The following is a 23405-nucleotide window of genomic DNA, read 5'->3' as shown; positions in this document are numbered from 1 at the left end:
AATAAGAGAGCATAACAAGAGGGTGGGGTATACTAAGGTATAAAGTATGAAGGTTTAAATGCGCAGGTAAAGGGTCGAATACCAATACTTTTCGGGTTAATGGCACCAGTGAGTTCAGTGACCATGATATTTCATTGCTTTTACAGTATATTGCTGAAAATTACATCGAAAATATTCCACGAAAACAGAGTATTATGCGGGACTTGAGCGCAACAAACAGGGCATTTTATATATGAAATGTGCAGGGACCGGACAAAAAAAGCGTATTACACGGGATAGCATAATAAGTGGGCGCGTCTTATCGGGGTTTTAGTGTAGTTATAAGTTATTTTAAAATGTTCTACTGGATGTGTCCCATAGGCCTATTATAATAATTATTAGAACTCTGTGTTCCATAATTAGGGATTAGTCTCAATTAAGAGTTTAAGTCGTATGATCATCTTAATTATTTTATGCTCGACCATGCCGAAATGTAGTAATTATACACCTGGTAGTAGCTCTTTAATGCACTTCATTAAAGTACACCTATTCATTATAATTCAGTTGTTCAGCCAATGAGAAATCACCATTGTACTGATTGTACCATTATAAAACCGCAATTATCGATTATTCTCGGATATGCAATCGAAAGACAATTAGCGAAAAGTCACAGAGGCTGGAAATCCAATACTGTCGCAGAAGGTTATGTTCTGTTACTATAATAATTAGCGTTAATTGTAAATAATATTCAAATAAATTCAATTTGTCATCTCGTTTTTCAATTCTAAATCCATTTCCAGGTTATATCAAGCCTAATGTTCATGTTATTCTCTAGATTATATCAAGGTCAATGACATTCGTGTTTCGGAAAAAATCAATACTTTCGCGTCTGCGCACAGCTCACAATTCAGGTCAGTTCCACTCCTCACTTACATAACCATAACATCAATACTTATGAATAGGCCTAATTTCAAGTTAGAAATATGATCGAGCATAAAAAGTCGTATGAAACTTGCCTATAATGGTAATTAAGACGCTCGTATGAAAATTATGAAACTCGCTTGCGCTCGTTTCATAAACAAACATACTCGCGTCTTAATTACTACCATTATAGGCTCGTTCCATAATGTACTATTCTTCTTAGTTCAAATAATTATGAAATACTGTTGTCTATCTTAGCATTCTGATGAAACAAATTATAAGTGATGCGAGTATGTTGAAGGTGCTTGCAGCATCTCTTTTGTTTGTATAGCTTGTGAACCGCAACAAAAATAACAAGAAGAAGTCTCCCACTCCACTGACTGAAGACATGCTCAACGAGCTCAACAAGAATCACATGGGCGGACTAGATAACTATGGTGCTGATGATCTCTACAATATGGAGGACGTCTGGAATGACAAACCATATGATAAACCTACCAAAAAGGTAACATTTAAACTCACCTTTCTCATATAGTTAATAAAATGAATAATAATGATCTTTATTCCCTTATATGGAGCATAGGATACGAACAAACCATTGTCTGCTCACTCTGTTTTGGACAGTTAATTTAACTCTCTCTTGGCTTCCTTCTCGAGTAAGTGTCTCCAAGTATTTCATGGACGTCCTCTCTTCTTAGTGCCCTGTGGGTCCAATTCAGTGCCATCCTCTCTCTGCTGGTACTAGGGTTGCTTCAGTATAAAGTCAGAAGCAGAGAGTTGTATAAAATCTGAAGACTAAATGGCGTCATGCAACTAGTGAAAATGTCAGAACTAATTACCTTCTTTTCCAGACTACAAGTGGTGGATCGGTGTCTGGTAGAGTTCCCGGGTAGCTCAGTTGGTAGAGCGTTGGTACGTTAAACCAAAGGTCCCGGGTTCGATGCCCTGCCCCGGAACAATTTTTCCCTCGAAATTATTCAAATCAACTTTACAGGGAGTTATACCTGAAAGCTTGATTTGCATAATATACGTCACTGTTCGTTAACGGAAAACCACAATTTAAGTCACACAGTTAGTGTGCACTCAATGTTGGTTGCTTGACGGTTGTCAGCCCACTTTGAGGTCTGTGGATATAGAGGGAAAAATTGGATCGGTGTCTGGTAGAGTTCCCGGGTAGCTCAGTTGGTAGAGCATTGGTACGTTAAACCAAAGGTCCCGACTTCGATGCCTGGCCCCGGAACAATTTTTCCCTCGAAATTATTCAAATCAACTTTACAGGGAGTTATACCTGAAAGCTTGATTCGTAAGTGGTACTTAGTTTCGCAGCGAATTGCATTTCGAAAACTGATCGTAAATCAAAGAATATAAATTTAATTTAGTGGTAATTTTTTCCTTGAACATACGCCTCAGCCCTTAATTTTATCTCTTGAAATATACAGGGTGTAAACGATAGAAACTGCCAAAATTATACAGACAACAAAAATCGGTCTATTGAACAAAATATCTGGTGAAATTTAATTATTCCTTATAATATTATTTTTAATTTGTAAAATACTATGTTTTTAAGATAGATAGTAATCTAATTACAATTGAACGTGAATGCTATTGCCAGTAACTTTGGGCCCAACACATGCCAATACACAACAGTGTAACAAACGACTGCTTCAGCGTAGGTATTGGACAAAGTAAATAATGAGTGTCTATTCTCTGTTTCAAGAAAGCTAGACTCATAAAACGCATTTTTTTCCTGGAAAATCTTTGACCCTTACAGAAAAACAGACTTTTTCCTTCAGTTATTTATGCTGAACTACCAGTATTTTTGGGTAATTTATATCGTTTACAACCTGTATTTTACTCTCCCCTCTTTATTTCTCTGATCGTCACTTAATGGCTCTTTTAATATAAAAGAAGTAGAGAATTTTTTTTTTTTTGCTTTATCTTTTAATTGTATAACAAACCGAACTTGATTTAAAGAAAATCCCATGATACACTCACAGTAGATCCACACTTGTAGCTTGTATCTGCAGCACTTCGTGTTTTTCCAACTATTCTTTTATATAAGTATGATCCTGGATTCCAGTGCTGTAGGCTAGAGGTGGATCATTTATGTTTATGAACATCAGAGAAGATATATTAGGAAGAAAAAGAGATTATCTAAGAACAATGTACAAAATATAGACAGTGTACAAAACTTAAGCACCTTTAAGGCTCATTCACAATGAAAATTAAACATAACGTAAGCGTTAACTTAAGAATATAAACGTTACGGTAAAATCAAGATCATTCACGATGGGAGTATAAACATAACAGCAAACATACTTGATAATCATGGAAACATAACAACGACGCCATTTCCTCATATTGTCGTATACTTCAGCGCTCCACGATTGTGTTCTGTTTGCAAATCACATAAGCATAAGCATGAAAGTTTGGAGTTTGCAAACTTCCATGTTAACGTCTTACAGTAATGTGTGTGTGTGTATCTAATGCTCTGGATTTAACATTGAAGTCATCATCCTTCTTGCTTCCCAATATTTTGATGGAAGGTCCACAAATGTCCTAAGAGTTTCACAATTAGCCAGGTGCTCCATCTCCATGTCCTCTAGTAAGCATTTAGGTGAATTCAGTACTCCAATACGATGGAGGTGTTTACTGAGGCAATCATGACCAGTAATCAATCTAAACATGGCCACGGCAGATTTTCGAGGTAAGTCAGGAATTAGTTTTGGATCTTTGAATTTTGATGTTTTGCCTGTTCACTGTAACTTATTCTTTTTATAACTCGCTTTATTGATTCATATGGGAACTTGAAATTTGTTTTTAAGTTGATATAAGTTCCTTTCTTTGCTAACATATCTGCTTTCTCGTTACCGTTCAGTCCGCAGTGGGCCAGGATCCATTGGAAGACCAGTAATGTTAATGTCAGTGTTTATGTGAATTATTGTGAATGATCCCATTTGGTAGCCTGGGCGCGAACTTCTGTGTTTATGTTACGATTATGTTTAATTTTCATTGTGAATGGGCCTTTACACTATATGGCTCCATGTGAGCAAAATTTTCTCTTCCCCATATAATTCATTTAAAAATGTAGGTTCCCATATGGTGTATGACCCCATATGTGCCCTCATGACAGCACTGGATATAGGTTATGTGTTCCAACTACAAGGGGGAAATTTCTCCTCATCTTCTTCAATGTTAGCGAATATTCAGTTGACAATTGATCCTGTTATTGAATATGAATCATTAAGAAGCAATTGCACATTTTACTCTAAGACAGTCATCAAAATAAAAAAAATAAAATAAAATAAAAAATAAATCCTGGGTGGTGGGAACCCTACCTAGCATAAATATACAGAGTGAACATTAACTGTAGGGACAAACTTCAGGAGGTTATTCCTGACAGGAAAAGGAACAAAAAAAGCTCATATCAACTTATGTCCGGAAATGGATGGTGAGTCTGCAATACAGCAGTTATTATGCAACATTACATTGCATACTACTATGGCAATAGTTCTGTCAAATTTACAAAAGATGCTCGAAGTGGCCTCCATGGAATGCAATGCAAACGCTCACACCGAATAGTGTCACAGGCTGCATTGACACGTTGTTCAAGTGTCTGCACATGAGGAACTGGCTCAGCATACTCAACACTTTTCAGGTGCCCCCATAAGTATAAGTCAAGGAGGTTTTAAGTCCGGTGATCGGGCAGGCCATGCAACAGGACCTCCTCGTCTGATCTATCTACCGGGGAAGATTTTGTTGAGATATTGGCGAATGATAATACGGAAGTTTAAATGCTAATATAAGCTTTTTTGTTCCTTTTCCTGTCAGGAACAACTTCCTGAAGTTTGTCCCTATAGTTAATATTTCCTCTGTATAGCTATTGTTTTGTGCAATACATTATTTATATGTGGAACATGTGGAGCTTCATATTTAAAATCTGAAGGATGTCTGGTTATTATATGCTTATTTAAGTTGTGTTAACTCTCGCTAGTGGTTTTATTTTTATTTTATCCGTCTTAGTATTTATTTTATTATTGTAAATATTTTTGTTTTATCAATATTATTTTTATTATTATTATTATTATTATTATTAATGAATTATTTTGTATTACAATCTTTGTATCATTTCTGTCACGATTATTCTATTATTATTATTATTATTATTATTATTATTATTATTATTATTATTATTATTGTTGTTGTTGTTGTTGTTACTATTATTTCTATCATCAGCATTATTGTATGTAGACTATTGGACTGTACCCGAGCACAAACATATGCTCATTTCGGGTATCTATACATATGTATTCATTTCAAATGTAAATTGTAAATAAATTTGAAATTTGAATTTGAAATGTAGGTAAACATAGTTCTATGTCAATGAATAAAGTTTCCGAGTTTGCTTGTTTACCAGTGTCAAATACAGACGTGTAAGTCTACTATTCTAATTTGAAGTTGTTTCATTGAACAGAGATCATCGGCATCACTGCAAGAGAACAGCATGTCAAACTTATATGACAGCTGGCGTTCAGAATGGAATGGCTATTATTACAACGCCTATTACGGAAACGGTAATGCAGGAAGCAGTGCGAGTGGGTATTCTCGTCGACGTTCAGACTATGATACCAACTTCTGAAGAAAATAAACACCATACTCTGAGTTGCCATGAAGGGTGTAAGTGTGCAATATCCCATTATAAGTAGTAGTGAGTGTAACTTATTTATGTCAGCACTGACAGAGATTTATGTTTAATTGTTTTTGTTACTGTTGTAGTTGGGTTGCTCCAGGGAGAGCACTTTCGAATGGCTGTGAGATAGCCACAGACACACACAAAAAAAAAAGACATTGTGTTTACTGAGTGACTGCCTCAGTAGTACGTAGCTGTAAGAGATTGTGGCTTCTAAGGAAAGAATCGTAACTATTGGCTGTTTAAGTTGGCAATCCCTCCTAGCAGAATGAATGACATGTATTTTATCACAAACATCATGAACAGCTCTGACAAAACATTGTAAATGTATTATTACGATTTTCGTGGTATTGTGAGTCACAGAGTAATTATGGGAGACCTCGATGTAACCCTTAGTACCCTAGATAATGTTGAGGTCGCTATGCAATCAATTTGTATTGGTACAGGTTTTCTCATGCCATGTTAAGACTTTGTACCTTGTACTTCCGCCTTTATGCACTTGAAAGTGCAAGAAAAGGGGGACCACACAACAATGGTTATATGTTGCAGGGTCAATGTAAAGGTCTACACAAATAATTAAAATCTTGTAAGATTTTAAGAGTTGTATAACAATAGAGCTCTGTCATAGCAGTCATAACCGTAGGTTATTTGCACTCTGACACTGTTTCAGAGTGTTTGTGTATATTTTTATACAATATTAATACGGTATACATTAGTCATACTTGAATTGGAAAGTTAGGTTAGGTTATATATGAACTGTAAACACGACGAACTTCATCTTAGCCCTTTTGCTGAACACATATTTAGAAGCTTATTACATAAGCAAATATTTCAAGACAAATCGGTAATTTCTTTTAAATGCATTCATCTATTTGTTTGTTTCATAACACAATGTACGTAACAAATTTTAACATTTTGTTTGTTTCTGGGTTTTAGGTATTATTTTCTAGTAGATTATGTCTGAAAAATGTAGACATTGTCAAGTATTCGTCACAAATTGTGGTTTTATGATCGAGATACTGATTTTTTAGATATGTTTATACCAATTTTTAATTTAATTTCTTATATATTCTGTTTTTATTACTTTATGGATAGATCCAATGCTGAGTGTATTAGAACTAACATTCTGGCTTGTTCATTAATATAAACTACCAGTACCCAGATTATATATTTATTTATATTTAAGGGGAGAGGATGGTATTTTTTAAAACTTTTTTCCTATTTGGTGAAAAATATAATTTTTTTTTGTATGTAGAGAGCTCATAGCTGTGGCAACTCAACCAAATAAAAATATTTTGAAAAAAAAAAATTATTTGGGGGCCCAAATTTGACAAAAAATATATACCCAATGCAGGATTGTACTAAAACCGATATATCTAAACCGTTTTTAAAGATAGATTCAAACTGTTTTTTGCAATGTATTTGCAAAAGCATGTTCTTCAAACTGTCTGTAACAGAATTTTGTTATTAGTCTCTACGTTTGTAAAATAAACTATTAAAATTTAATAACAATTTTCTGATTTCCTTTCTTGCAAACAAACGGACGTATTTTTAAAATGAAATCAATTAACAAAATTCTGTTACAGAGAAAAGTTTCCTAATAGTCTAAAGAATGTGGTTCTAAATTGCATGCATGTATCTTTAATAGTTCAGAAATGATATCCATTTTTGTCTGGCAATGTAGCAAAAAAAAAAAAAAAAAAAATGAAGTTACAGTACTGGAAACCGATAAAAGCAGGCGTGTGATTTAAAAATCCATAGCTCAGGAAGTTTAAAAATGACGTCTCAGCATCCGATAAGGGCACAAATACCCACAAAATGTTATGCAATGTATTACATACTAGCATACTACATGCTAGCATCAGGGACTGTCGAAATAAAATTGAATTCAAACGAAAACTTACTAGGCACTTGGTCAGTAATTGATTACTTGTAAATAGTTTCTTTAATCGATCACAAAATATTTCAATATTCAGTAATTTCATCACTATACAATTTTGTTATTCTAGATTTAATTTGTAATTCAGTAAATATAAAATATTCTTTGTTTCTCTATGATAAATTATCTAGTTTTAATTATTCAGGTAATCTTTTCGTACTTTGATTTTATTGTAATTGTAAATTTAATACTAACTGTAATATTATTTGTAATTGTAAATGTAAATTTAATACTAATTGTAATTTTATTGTTGATATTGTAGTTGGAATCTCCTGGTAGAGGGGCAGAGAAGGCCTGACGGCCTTATCTCTACCAGGTTAAATAAATAAATACTACTAATACTACTACTACATACATATCAAAGGGTATTTTAAAGAAAAAAATTTTTTTTGAAAATTTAATTTACCGGAAACAACAATAAAAGTGGGCGAGTGATTTAAAAATCCGTAACGCAGGAAGTTTAAAAATGGCGACTCAACATCCGATAAGGGCACAAATACCCACAAAATGTTATGCTATGCATTCCACACATATCACAGAGTATTTTAAAGAATTTTTTTTTTTTTTAATTTACTCATTTTTCACCAAAAAAATACCATCCTCTCCCCTTAAGAGATGACAGCTAGATGATGTAAGGATCCGGCAAACACATTTTGCTATGTTTGTGGCCAGTTCAATGTGGGGGTGAATAATGCCAAGTGGAAGCCACTGATGAACTCCCAGAAGATGTTAATGCCACCATTACATATCAAATTGGGACTTACAAAACAATTCGTTAAAGCTCTTGACAGGAATCGGCAGTTTTCAAGTACGTATGGTACCTTAACAGTTTGTGAGGCAAAGATCAGAGCCGGTATCTTTGTCAGACCACAGATTAAGAATATTATGGAAAGCAAGGAATTACCAAACATGCTCTTTAGGAAGGAGAAAGCAGCTTGGAATAGTTCTGTTGCAGTAATTCGGGGTTTCCTGGGCAATCATAAGGACGAAAACTATGTGCAGTTGGTTGAGACTCTGGTGAAGAAGTACTGCATAATGGGTGCAGGATGTCCCTCATAGTCTATATCCTGGATGCTCACATTGGCATATTCGGAGGAGCAAGCTGAGAGTTTCTACCTGAATATAATGGACTTTGAACACTGCTACCAAGAACAATACAATGGGAACATGATAGAAGACTACATCTAGGGGTTAATTCGTGACAGTAATGTTGTGTATAAACATATATCTCGAAAAACCACTCATTTTTAATTTATTGTATTGGTTTTTTTGTATAAATTGAGTGCAAATACATTCTAATTTCGATTCAAATGTTATTTTTCTGACTTCAATCGCCTATCTTACAGGCAAACTTAAAAAAAAAAAAACAATTGTCCTGGTCACAAAACCAAAGTTTGAGATGAATAATGCATAACCTTCTTTACTTTCTAGGCATAAACAATTAGAAAATGTCGCTCATTACCCAGAAACAAAAATCATGTTACATAGTGTAATTCTAGTTCAGTAACATTGCTGGCACTTTCAATGACATTAACGCGGTGTTATTCAGTTTCAGATGAAGATTTGTGTTTAGCATTTTGCTGTAACTATGAAATTCTACTTCTAAGTGTGGCAGCAGAGGGGTTAAAGATGTAGAATTCATGTTTTATTAGACGCACAATCTTACTATGGATTGTGTATGTACGAGTCCGCATATTAATTAATACGTAAAATGAATGAATTTTTACACAGTGCATAGATTTTAAATGGTTTGTAATGATCGAAATCATTATAACTATAGGCTTGTTCTGATGAAGGCGAAATAGGGATAAAGGGTTAAAATCATAAAGCGCATGTATGTTATTAGCATTTTCCTACAAATGGCAGTGCTATTTATATTATGATTATTAGCACAGTCTAGTATATACAGTCACGAAGCTTGAGTTGTGAGGGTACTAGGAACAATAGACTGTGCCGATACCATTTCGCATTGTCTGTAATGAGGCGATATTAGCGATCCTAGTGGTTAGCAACTATCTATGGATGCATATTTACTACGTATTGAGCTTCGTGACTGTATATACTAGACTGTGTTATTTGCTACTTAACTTGAGGAGGGAGACAGGTGAAATTTCGGACATTTTCAGTCAAAAATCGCATTTTAGTTTTCTTGTGAAAAATAAAAATTCGAATTACTGAAAAATAAGCATAAATATATTAGGAAATTAATTTCTTAAACCAACACGGATAAAAATTTCATGAAACAATAAAATAAAGTGCAATCAGCAATCTCTTATTTATATGTTGAGCAAGTTTCAATACTCTGCTCTGCTCGAAAGCTTAAAAATTACGTTATATATAAATGGCTGCACTCTTGAATTTTAATCCCATGCAAATTTTACAAGCTGTTTTCTCACACTTTTCTTTGAGCACATTGTGTCAGGTTCAAAGTGTAAAGACTCTTACAATTTTGAGGTTAAGAGTATGAAATTTTTACTGTGTGTTCTATACACTGTGGTTAACAAAATAGTGCATGGGTTTTATGATTAAATGGATACTTTTTTAAATAAAAAATGAAATATTTCTGCGTTGTTTGGGTAAATGGAGATATCATAAAAATGAGTATGGAGATAAATTAAAATAAACTTCGGACCCTTATTGCAAATAATTTTCTACACAAATAAAACACATCTAATGCTAGTATTCCTTGATTTTTGCACACCCACTCGTATAATTTAACTTGTGTGTTCATCTGGGGAACAAAATTCCATCTGAACAAAAAAAAAAAGACTTATCCTCCTTTACCCAAACACCACAGATTTATAGTAGCAATGGAAAATTATTTTTAGGTATGGAGTGATTATAAAATGTTTCCCCCTTTTGTAGAAAATATATAGGAAAACTAATATGTAATGGTTTTCTAAATATGCCACTGGTCTTGCAAAAAAAAAAAAATCTGATATTTTACTGTAAAATTGAGAGAGACATTTCATTTTGAAATATGCAAATTTTTTAAATATTTTTATTAATAACTCAGAAACTAATTAACTCACAGAAATAAAACTTCGCCACATCATTATGTATAACACCGTGATCACATGCTCAAAAAAATCATGGACGTAGCTTGAAAAATATGGAAAATAGAAATTTCACCCATCACCACCTTTTAATTTTTAGCCTTGATTGCACGATTTTTATTTTATTTTCTTGCTGTACGAACTAAAACTCTCTAGCATCAGATATGAAAGTGTAGATAGAACAAAATATGGTTCTCACAACTCCTTCATGATACTATTTCGCATAAGCACTGAATATGTTTATTCAGAACAGTAGATACACAACTATTGAGAAATTTACCTGACTGTTAAGCATAGCATAAGGGTACAACAAATGAAGCTCATTTTTAATAGTTTGCTATGTAATGACATCACTATTCTATCAATATTATGGACAATAATATAATAAGAAAAGGAAAAAGAATGGCTTTTTATAATTCAGTCGATAATACCATATGTTGCACATGTTCCCAATGCACATTCGAAGAGACGACATGATTGTACCCAGTGGCAGCGCCAGCATTATTTAATTTTTGAGGACATTGAGATGGACAAAATTTCATTAGGTAAATTTTAATCGTTTTCCTTTAAAAAATCTTGTGATGTGTCCATCTCTATGTTAGATCTTTTCTTGTAGGAAAGTTGCTTCTTACTCGTGATAACATTACACTTTTTGAGATCTTCAAATATAAAGACATTGCAGGTTCAGGTCAAATTTAATATGAATATTCAAGCTGCTGTAAACATTTATTGTCCATAATTTTAGATTTTGTCAAAATATCTTTCCTAGATTGATTAACTTTAATTTAGGACCTGTCTGGAGGATCTGGAGGATGTTTGATGCTGGATGGTGGTGACAATTGTGAAATACAATTTTGTTTAGCTGTTTTAGTACCGGTAATATTGACGAAGCTGACTTCTTTAGACTATGTACTCGTATTACTGTGCAAGCCATACTGAATAATGAAATGTTTGGTGTGGGCCTATTTTTAGAGCAACAATATGATTTCAATAGCAATTTTATATTCTTTGTCAGGAATATTTCAATATTTGTGGTGCCATAATGTATTCTCATTAAATGGACAGGAGCTAAGCATTCACCTTTCACTATCATTTGGCAAAGAACGAAAAAATATGGAATTCTTATTTATTTCCGGTTCTGAATGTGACTCTGATACTTTTTTTATCAAGCCAAATATTTAAAGTATGATAATTTAGTAAGTCATATCACAATCTAGTATATACAGTCACGAAGCTTGAGTTGTTGAGGGTACTAGGAACAATAGACTGTGCCAGTACTATTTCGCATTGTCTCTGGTGAGGCGATAGTAGCGATCCTAGTGGTTAGCAACTATCTATGGATGCATATTCCCTAAGTATTGAGCTTCGTGACTGTATATACTAGACTGTGGTCATATGTTGTTTCAGTTAAATTTACGTAATTTTCTTACTTTTTCAACTGAATAATGTAGGCTAAATTGTAGTCTAGCTTCGATATTTAGCACTGCCATAAATTTCTGTTTTATTACACTTTCTGAGTGACTTAATCTGCTCTAGATACGTCACTTTCATAGATTTTTCGTCATATTTTCTTGCATTACAATTATGCCAGTGACAATGCCAAATTTCGTTACATTTATATGATAAGCATATTTGTAATGCAGAAATATGGCAAATCTTGGAAAATGTGAAAGACACCTACAAGTGTAAATAGTTCGTTAGATGTTACTTCGGTTTGAGCACTAAATAATTTCTTTTAATGTTATATTAAGAACATTTCTAAAATTTGCATTTTCTCATTTAGCTATTGGTACTGGTACTGACTAAATGCGCTAAATTGTTTTCTTTGCATTTATCCAAGGCACAAGATGCAGAAATGATAAGTAGAAGTATATTCAACTCAATTATTGTATTTTGTCTCATATAAGTATTTTATGAAATATGGTACGTAATACATATACAAGTTCTTTCTTCAGTATTGAACATTCATATTATGGCTTATATGAGTAATACAGATACAGGTACACCGATTATGAGATAAGCAGAATAATTACATAACCTTAGTTTTATTTTTATAGTAGCTACTTTGTATGCGAATCTTTTAATGTGTGTGCTTTTAATGATAGATTGATTACCCACGTAATGTGCCTGCACATTTGGTATCATACCGTATGTATGTGGCAACCATATTTGCCCACTGAGACAAAATGAAAGTTGTTATGCTCAAATATTCCATATTTACAGATGTTACCAGATGTAGGCCATAAAATTTTAATATTTACAAGTTGCAGGAAAGTGTTTCAGCTATTTCATGGAAATTGTCTGTGGAAGCTTAGAGTGCAACTGTGAGTGAATTGTTCCTGAGTTGAAGTGACTGGACAACTGGCAGAACTCGAGATCTATATGTGCTAACAGTGTAAATTAGAATTCGTGACTGTTATATGATTAAATATATTATTTATTAGGAAACTGTGAGTGAGCACTCTTAACTATTTTTATGTAAGACCAGCATTTCACGAAACTATGGATTTTCTGGTCATGATCTTTTCGAAATTTTGAACGGAAAGAATTAGTAACATAGAGTTGTTAATAGTAGTATTTAAGAGAACAATTTTATCTCCATTCTTATCTGATAAATGGTAACTACCTATTGTTGCCAGTCTTGTCAGAGAGAATAGGAAGTATTACAATTTATATTGGGTGAATGTTTGTAATACAGATGTGTAACAATGCCTCTCATATTCTATTAGGTTTTCTGTTGTGCAACAGTATATGTTCGTGAATATTGCTACCCAATATGAAATGTCACCCTCATTTCAGTTTGTGTACATGAATACGTATTCTGTACTATTAGGTATAATTAATTTATATATGCAGATTCAGTATTTGCATATTTCATCGTCTTTCAGTAAATATCAATACCTTCCATACCGGTACTACTTTTAGGAACTACTGATTGAATTTGCTGATTCTCTAGTAGCATCCTAGTAATCAGTCGTTTACAGTGAAAGATAAAACAATTTTGAGTCATTTCTGATATTGGTTGTATTGTCCCTGTAATTACATATACATTCTACAACATAGTAAATTATCTTACGTAGCATATGGGTACGCACACAAAGAAAGCAGGCTTTCGTTTTCAGGTTTCTAGTGCTGACACAAATTTACATACACCCAAGAATTTGTATGTGTTTGCTAATGAGATCTGAATACACAGGATACAGGTTCGTACTTATAACAAGCACCTACAAGTTTACCAGAATGGATCATTAGGTTTGTTCCAGCATGGTTCAGGATCGATTCTGAATTGCCTGCTCATGCATGCTCAATTGTTCCAACAACTGATTTCGAACCAGTTCTGTACTTCTAGCTTCCTGTCCCAACATAGACTATTTAAAACCTTTAAATGGGGAATTTCTTAAAATTATTTCACAAATTTTTTCTTCTATGGGTAAGATGGAATTAGGTTTTATAAAATGTTTTCTGAAAAATCCTATTGTTTCATTTGTTGTACGTTTTTTCTATAAAGACTTCAATTGTTCATTTTATTGCTTATGAAAATGCTACATTAGAGCTAATCTCACACTTAATCCTTTTAGAAATAAAGCTGAGGCAGGGATGGAAGAGTAAAATATCGGTTTGCCATCGAATTTGGGGAAATCCCATCATCCCACTCGGTTAACTGCAGCAATCACATAGTAAAATGGCCATATTTTGAAGCTATAAAGTTTCTTAAAGATGTAGTAAGATCCAGATCATCGACAGAATGAATACCAATTGTTTCTCGTGTCACTTTTAATATAGAACTGAGCTAGACTAGGTATTGTGCAGGTGCGAATGCTAGTCACGAAAGTTAGGCTTGCTCTTTTATTCATAAGGGAAGATGGGAGGATATAATAATTCATAATTAATAAAAAATAATCAGACCCACATAAATAATTTATTTTATAATTATGAAATCATTATGAGTCATGGATCATATTCGCTTATCAGATGTAGAAGTTCGATATAATATAACAAACATGGCCAACAAAACAGTTTATTTAGTTTTTTCGGCCCTGCCGACCAATGCACATTGTTGTATTGAGCTACACTGAATGAGCGCACATATTCTCTATAATATCTGTCTTCTCTTGAATAGTCCTTCGGGAAAATGGATTTAATAATAAGGTTTCAATGACACACAATTCCGAACTCATTGCAATACTTCAAATTAATGTTTAAGAATTAATAATACATGCATCAGCTAACACATGCATTCCGCTCATACAATTACATTGCACTCGCAAATCACAGCACATTACCGCTGTCAGTACTGCTCTGTGTAACGTTAAATAGTCGCTGGTGTAGCTCTCGGACCAGAGCTTCAAACAACACATAACAGAAGCATGTGCGCGTAGGACGAATCAAGGAGGAAGGCACTTGCGTGCACATCATATTCTCGCTGTTTCTACAGCTTTCCTGTAGCTCCGAGAAACGAGCAAGCGTTGCGATACTTGCGGTGTACAACCTGCGGATGGTATTACGCCTATACAGTATTCCAAAAATCAAAATAAATTTTAATGTACGTAACGCCATTTTGAGAAATACACATTCTACGAAAATATTGGGCTTGCGCAGCGAGCATAGCATGCCCTGAGAAATCGTCCCTGGTATTGTGAAAGAAACTGGCAAGTTTTACTGCTTTCACATGTTTTTTCTATGTCCACTACTCTGACAGTCAATAAGAGGTTATCTACTCTTACATGCTTTCCTTGTGTGCGTACACTATGCTAGATGCAAACACAGTAAACATATTCGTAAATAAAGAAAGAAGAGAAAGTAAGGAAGAAAGAGGGGAAGAATGAGACAGTCAGTGAGGATAGTATTTGTACCATATTTTATTCAGTTAAATTGATTTCAGTACCCTATTATCTATGAATTCAGGTTTTTGGACACTGCATTTCATAGCATTGACTGTTATGGAATATTGTGTCCATATTTACCTTGATTTGCACGTGTCTGAATAGGTGTGCTTTAACTGTGTCACTTATGTAGATTTCTAAAGTAATGTTGAAAACGCTGGCCCAAGATGAGAGGCGAAATATTTGCGATTATCTTTCTCTTTTCTGGTGAATAAATATGAAAGGCAAACTTACACAAGACGTAATAATACAATTTACCTGTATGCATTTACAACTTCAATAGACAGGCTCTGCAAGAAAAGTTTGTGAAGTGTTGGTGCTAGCTATTGATGTTTACATATCGTGAATCCGCGAAAGAGCTATTCGAAATTGTATGAAGATTTACATATATTTTGTAAGTAGAGCATTGGAGTGTTGTTGTGTTTGTATCATTGTTTATAACAGGGTCAATTCCAATACTAGCACTCTCATGTCGTGCTGATTCCCAAGAGTTTTCCTCCAGTGGCTGCAGAATTCTGCCAGGACTAGTCATATAGGTGAAGAGTTCATTGTTCTTACGTATACAGTAATTATGTATTGTCAGTTCTTTAATGTAAACTGGGTAGAGTGTAACAATTGAGAAATAAACTTACAGTTTTTAGTGATTTGGCTAAGCTGGCCAGTAAATGACCACTTGAGAAACTTAACAAAGACATTTCGTTAAAAGTGAGAGAAGTTAACAAGGAACTTGGGTTTTATACTTTTATTACTCCGACAATAACAACAGTTCTTTATATTTAAGTACTAGCCGTACCCGTGTGCTCCCGTTAGAAATAAATATAAAGTAATTACATAATTAAAGTAGGACATTTGATCCAGGGAACATTCGTGTTTGATAGAAGGATAAATCGTTTATTACGTTACTCAATTTAAATTGTATTAAAAAAATTAAAATGCGATCATTTTGATCTAGAGACCACTCATTTGGTCATAAAAATTATTTTAGGAAATACAGGAAACGAATGCCTAACAAGTTTTCTGTGCATAAGAAGCTATTTTAATCTTACCTGTCCTCGATTCAGTCAGAAGTTACTGTAATAACATTATAGCATTATGTCCATCTAGAGAAACTACACTTTCCAATGAATTAATTATACAAATCAGTTAATTTAGCTTCCGATATTACTTCATACAAACACAGAAACATTCTCTGTAGGCTATGTTTCATAGCTTTCATTGTTGTTGTCCAAGGCCCCTTATAGACGAAGTCATTTGTTTTTTATTTCATTACACCATCTTAGATGGCGTTGTTATTGTAATTTTGAAACTCATTTATCTCATTAAATATCAGTCCTATCAAAATTTTTCATGGAATAAAACTTATCGGAAATTAGTTTTAAAGAAACTTTTGTTATGTAATATTTTTCATGAAAATTAATAATAAGAGAGATATTTCGATTTATTTAATTAAAGCCCCCTTATAACTCCCCTTTTAAATAAAATATTTTGAATTCCATATAGCCTAAATTCTAAGTTAAACGAACTTAATTTATATTCCAATTTTCATATAAATCGGTTCAGCCATTATCGCGTGAAAAGGTAACAAACAGACAGACATACAAACAAAAATTTCAAAAAAGCGATTTTCGGTTTCAGGGCGGTTAATTATATATGTTAGGACCAATTATTTTTAGAAAATCGAAAATTACCAGAAAAATTTCGGCTACAGATTTATTATTAGTACCATTGTACATTTGACTCAATTTTCTGCTAAACCATTTCAGTTATTAACACTCACCATGTTTAAAATGTAGTGAAATGTAGAGCAACGTTCATATCCGTGCTATGTAGCTTCATACATCTTACACGTAATTTTACTTGATTGGTCATTTACTAGCAGAAGCAGTCCAGTATCCTGGTGGTGGATAGCAATGTTGTGTTACAGCAATCTGAAATACTAATATGAGTGCATGTTTAAGATTAAGTTATAAGCAGAACAGAAAAAGATGTCTTCAGTACGATTAAATATGTCTTGGTTCCATGCAGTCTCTCATTGAAAGGCAGTTAAGACTATGTTGGAGTACTTGAAATCAAATAATTGCAATAAGACATAGAATGCCTTACTTTGTAGCTAAATTATGCCCTCATATTTGCCTACGGAGATCAGAAAAAATCATAACAATACTAGAAAAATATTTGTGGTAAATTATTTACAGGACGAGCCTAATACAGCACACAGACCAATATACTAGTCTGAGTAGTTAAATATGTTATCCTTCAGCGATGTATGCAATGGAGGGGAAAGGAACTGGCCACCCTACCCTACCCCATTATCTCCTGGCTTGTCTCGTCAGTGATGCCTTATTGGTGTCACTTATGAGGTTCCAACCTGTTTTTGAACTGTTCACTAAACATACACATACCGGTACATATATGCTGTGGATTCAGATATATACTGGTATCTGTAATGCAGGGTGACCAGATTCCCAAAATAAAAAAAAAACGGGACACTTAGGCCATGTCTCAAAGCTCAAGTCCATACTACACACTAGTGACTAGCAACTAGGTGACTTGTAAACTATACACTAGGAAGATCTGGACATGTATGCTTGAAACATGGCCTTCTTCACAGACTATTTTTCTAAAAAAACATATCACTGATGATAGCACTGAATTAAGAGGGCAGTGTCCTAATGCTGCTTCATTACGAGTCCTGTGGAAAGGATAAGGACCTAATATATTACAATGATATTTAAAACATCGTAAAGAAAGTATTAAAAATTCCAATATTTGAAGTTAACGTTTTATCTACATGATATTTTTCATTATTTCACTTCCAAAGCATTTTTAGATATCATAACCCCAATTGCTCGAGGTATCCATGTTTGTTTAGTGAACAAGTCAACAATCAAGCAAGCATTTTCGTTTACTAGCTATTACGGACTTGATTGCTATTCACTATGTAGCTTTGGATCGTAACTTCTGATGTCACATCCGGCTGTTTAGTCAAAAATCTAGTTCACTTCAGGTGAAAATGTAGCTTTGAGACACGGCCTCATTAAAGTTGACATGAATCTACATTTTATCTAAACATTCATTATTACTTGTGTTTATATAATGTCAGTGAGCAATAAGGTCCAGTTTTATTTATTTTAAAGTAATAAATGCTACACTGTTTACAATAACTAGGCTATAGGCCTAATAATTATGCAAGATCATAATAGAGTAGCATGGATACATGGCTTAAGTCATTCTTAATCATTTTTTTATATTGCAACTAGTCTGGATTAATTAGAATAACTTATCTGTTTAAAAATACTTCAGGTTGATTGGACCTTATATTATATCCATGTCACTGTATTCTGAACTTGTTTCATAACAAAATTGTTTGCCTCATATTACTGGAACACCACCTCATTCTAGTGCCGAGGTCATGGAAAGCATGAGGCTCTACCTCCATGCCCCCCAAGTGTCTTCATGGCATGTTACGGGGATACCTTTACCTTTACCTTTTACCATATTACTGGAAAGGAACTGGTCACCCTACCCTACCCCATTATCTCCTGGCTTGCCTCGTCAGTGATGCCTTATTGGTGTCACTTATGAGGTTCCAACCTGTCTTTGAACTGTTCACTAAACATACACATACCATTATGCTGTGGATTCAGATATATACCGGTACCTGTAATGTAGGGTGACAAGATTCCCAAAATAAAAAAACGGGACACTTATTAAAGTTGATATGAATCAACATTTTATCTAAACATTCATTATTACTTGTGTTTATATAATGTCAGTGAGCAATAAAGTCCAGTTTTATTTATTTTAAAGTAATAAATACTATACTGTTTACAATAACTAGGCTATAGGCCTAATAATTATGCAAGTTCATAATAGAGTAGCATGGATACATGGCTTAAGTCATTCTTAACCATTTTTTTTATAAATAATTGATTAAATGGCGATCTTACTCGTGCTAATTATGTAAGCATGTGCGGCTTATAGCTGTTTCGGTGCTACTTGGACACCATCCTCAGAGCCTTGTATGGAATATACAGACACATTAAAACACACCCTAATCAAATTCTCAACACACAGATCAATTTCAGAACACACACACTGTTTGACACAACTCTTCATCACACGAATGCACCCACACAATAGGTAGCGAAGTTGAGATGGTGCCAAGACACAGAAGGCTCTGAGAATGGTGTTAAGTAGCACCGAAACAGCTATAAGCCGCACATGCTTACATAATTGACACGAGTAAAATCGCCATTTAATCAATTATTTATATTTAAGTGTTAAAAGTAGTGTACGAAAGATTCATTTTTTTATTTTGCAACTAGTTTGGATTAATTAGAATAACTTATCTTTTTAAAAATACTTCAGGTTAATTGCACCTTATATTATATCAATGTTACTGTATTCTGAACTTGTTGTATAAGAATTTTTTTTTTGTCTCATATTACCTTTTAACTGTTTTAACATTCTCCATGAAGATGAACTGTACAATCAGCATCATATTTCTTTGATGAGTGAATTTGCTTTAGAAGTGTGGCCTTTTCTTCAGGAAACTATGAAGTCCATGCAAGATACATTTTTTTAAACAACATTTATTGAATTAATTACGGTGACATCTGATGGAAACAATATAAAATTAATAAATGTTTTACGTGATTATTAAATAAAATAAAATAAAAGAAGAATAAATATTTCAACAATAATTTAGGGAAACGGGACGCCATTTAAAAAAAAAACGGGGCATTTAGCATCCCAGGCATACTTTTCTCGGGACAAAGGACAAGAGGCTGAAAAAAGGGACAATTTCGTTAAAAACGGGACGTCTGGTCACCGTACCGTAATGTGATAGGAAAATATGCCCCCCTTCGGAAAAATTAGTCAGTATCAAACAATATCAATTTTTTCGCTTCTATGATGAGTCCACCATATACCATGAGAATGCCCAGCGATATCTTTTATTTCATACGAGTGAAGTTATATAATTAGTTTTTTTATTTATCTTTTGTTGTATGTCTGATGACAAAACACAGCATAATGTTGTACCAGTAGTCTTTTTCTGTCTGTCCATTCCCCCATTGTTTGTTTTTACAAGTCACCGTGGATGAGTTTAACATGTGGGTGAAGTATACATACCTCAGTTCATTCGTCTAATAGTATATAACCACAGTCTAGTATATACAGTCACGAAGCTTGAGTTTTGAGGGTGCTAGAAACAATAGACTGTGCTGGTAATATTTCGCATTGTCTGTAATGAGGCGATATTAGCGATCCTAGTGGTGAGCAACTATCTAATGTTTGCATATTTACTACGTATTGAGCTTCGTGACTGTATATACTAGACTGTGATATAACTGTTAGATTCCATCCTCCCGAGTTACTCAGTTGAGTGCATTCCTGTATAATGACATGATATATGTCGAAAATGGAGGCTAAAAAAAACAACAACTAAAGAAGAGGCCATGGATTGGGCTTCGGCATAGCTCAGAGGTAGAGCATCCAATGCGTGGAACTGGGGGTCCTGGGTTCGATTCCCAATGCCAGAGCGAATTTTTCTCCATTATTAATAAATAAATGCGTTATATTGGGCTCTCACTGTATTTTCAAATTACTTACGTGTACTGAAATTTAAATTTAAACATTTAGAAGAAAATAGAGGTTTTATATAAATTAAAATACGTAATATTTATTAATATTTTATTAATAGTTTTGTAACATTACACACTTCCTGAGTGATGGTATGTAGGTCTGGGTAGATTGAATCATAATACTAGAGTTGTTACCAAGAAAGGGCATATTCAGTACTTACTGCAGAGGCAGAGGTGTAATGTTGGCAGTCCTAGTATCAACTTGTAGCCAGTGTTGTAACTCTTGAGAGTTGATGCATGTTGTAATCTGACAGTTTTTGTATTTAAAGTGTGAATTGTGTGTGATGGATGTTAATCTTGTCTGCATGTTTATCTTTCAGCAATGAAATCTGATTGAAAATAAATGTTTAAAACCAGATGTTGTATTTTGAGACTCATATATTAATCGTCATTGTACATACCTTTCAGGTTCCTGCACTTTATTAAAATGTTCTTCCCTAAAATAAGAAAATATTTTCGTAGTTTGTAGTGCAACACATTGTGTAACACATGTACGTGATATAGGCTTTATGTTTAATGAAATACCTTCCTGTAAACGAATGATAGGAGCAATTTCGGAGTCCCATTGGTTACTTATGCTATAGGACGTAATAGGATGTGAACATGACAGAGGTGCAAAAGTTTTCTTTTTGGGTTTTTTATGTGAATTATAACAGAATAACAGAATTATGACAGACGCATGTGCCAACGTAATTTTGTCCGTTAAAAATTCCAACTACGTACAAATTCAAATTTATTCACAATTTACATTTTAAATGAATACATATGAATATATACCCGAAATGAGCATATGCTCGTGCTCGGGTACAGTCCAGTAGTCTACATAAATTTTACAGAGATCAATAATAATGTTTATGTTAGAAATAATAATAATAATAATAATAATAATAATAATAATAATAATAATAATAATAATAGAATATCCGTGGCAGAGATGATACAAAGATAGTAATACAAATTAATTCACTAATAAATAATAATAATAATAATAATAATAATAGAATATCCGTGGCAGAGATGATACAAAGATAGTAATACAAATTAATTCACTAATAAATAATAATAATAATAATAATAATAATAATAATAATAATAATAATAATAATAAAATAAATACTAAGACTGATAAAATAAAATATAAAACCACTTAGCGAGAGTTAACACAACTTAAATAAGCATATAATAACCAGAAAAAAAAATGATGAACTCTAAAATCAACAGAAAAGTTCGTTGTATCGCAGATGACAGCAATTGTCAGAATTTGCTTTAAAAGATGATAATTGCAGTCACTATTGTCCTGGTCAAGAGTTGGTTCATTTCGTATTTCTCTGATGCCTTGACATCGTAAGCAACTGATTTTCTTTCAAAACATATTGTAAAAGTTACTGCAAGTTATTCTCTTATATACTAACATTCTTTCTTTCCTCCACTATATATTTATTGACGAAAATGTACGTTAAGCAGTGCTGTAGTTGGAAAAAAAATTTAAGTGGAACTCTTCTTAAAGTCTATTTCAGACGACTCCAGATTGCCTCATATGTAACTTCTTTCACTAACTGTCGTTCCCTACATGCTGTTTCATCTGCCATCTCGCAACCACGATTCTATAATAAGGCTGTGGATTGAACTCTTGAAGTGGAGAGCTTATGGATAATAATAATATTAATATTATGTTTTATTTAACGACACTCACAACTGCAGAGGTTATATCAGCATCGCTGGATGTGCTGGAATTTTGTCCTGCAGGAGTTCTTTTACAAGCCAGTAAATCTACTGACATGAGCCTGTCGAATTTAAGCACACTTAAATGCCATCGACCTGGCCCAGGATCGAACCCGCAACCTTGGGCATAGAAGGCCAGTGCTATGCTTATGGATATCAACCCATTTGCCCATGAGAGTAGGAGAGCATTTATCTTCTTTGATATTACTTCATTCATTGTTGAAGAAGGATGGGTGGAGTGGAGAAAAATTCTCTCTGGCACCGGGACTCGAACCCAGGTTTTCAGCTCTATGTGCTGACACTTTAACCACTAAGCCACACCGCATTCCAGTTCCGATGCTGGATTGAATCCTCTCAGTTTAAGTTCCACCTCTTCTGTCGGATCCCGGCCACTTAGTCACTCATAATGAGTGCACCTCTGCACATAGTGTGTTGGACATTGTGCCACTGTCACACATCTGTGACACAGTGCATGAGGGTTGGCCACTAAAGGGAAACTAAGAGGTCTTGTTTCAGGATTTTCTTTCAGAGACATCACTGACTGAACAGTTTGTTTATCCTTCAACT

At 33.8% G+C, this 23405-nt stretch overlaps 1 protein-coding gene across 1 annotated transcript in view; it reads left to right on the top strand.

Moving 5' to 3' along the window:
- Window positions 1-21474, top strand: part of LOC138702814 (uncharacterized) — a gene marked incomplete at its 5' end in the record, with an annotated part of 38684 nt that extends 17210 nt beyond the window's left edge. Inside the window, 2 exons of the mRNA XM_069830112.1 lie at window positions 1232-1405; window positions 5375-21474. Coding sequence (XP_069686213.1) covers window positions 1232-1405; window positions 5375-5539 — 339 coding nt within the window. The remainder of the gene's footprint in view (window positions 1-1231; window positions 1406-5374) is intronic.
- Between the last annotated feature and the right edge of the window lie 1931 nt (window positions 21475-23405).

Source organism: Periplaneta americana, chromosome 7 (assembly GCF_040183065.1).
Source record: "Periplaneta americana isolate PAMFEO1 chromosome 7, P.americana_PAMFEO1_priV1, whole genome shotgun sequence".
NCBI lineage: Eukaryota > Metazoa > Arthropoda > Insecta > Blattodea > Blattidae > Periplaneta > Periplaneta americana.
The sequence above is the reverse complement of the archived record's forward strand: the minus strand, read 5'-3'. Positions and strand labels throughout refer to the sequence as shown.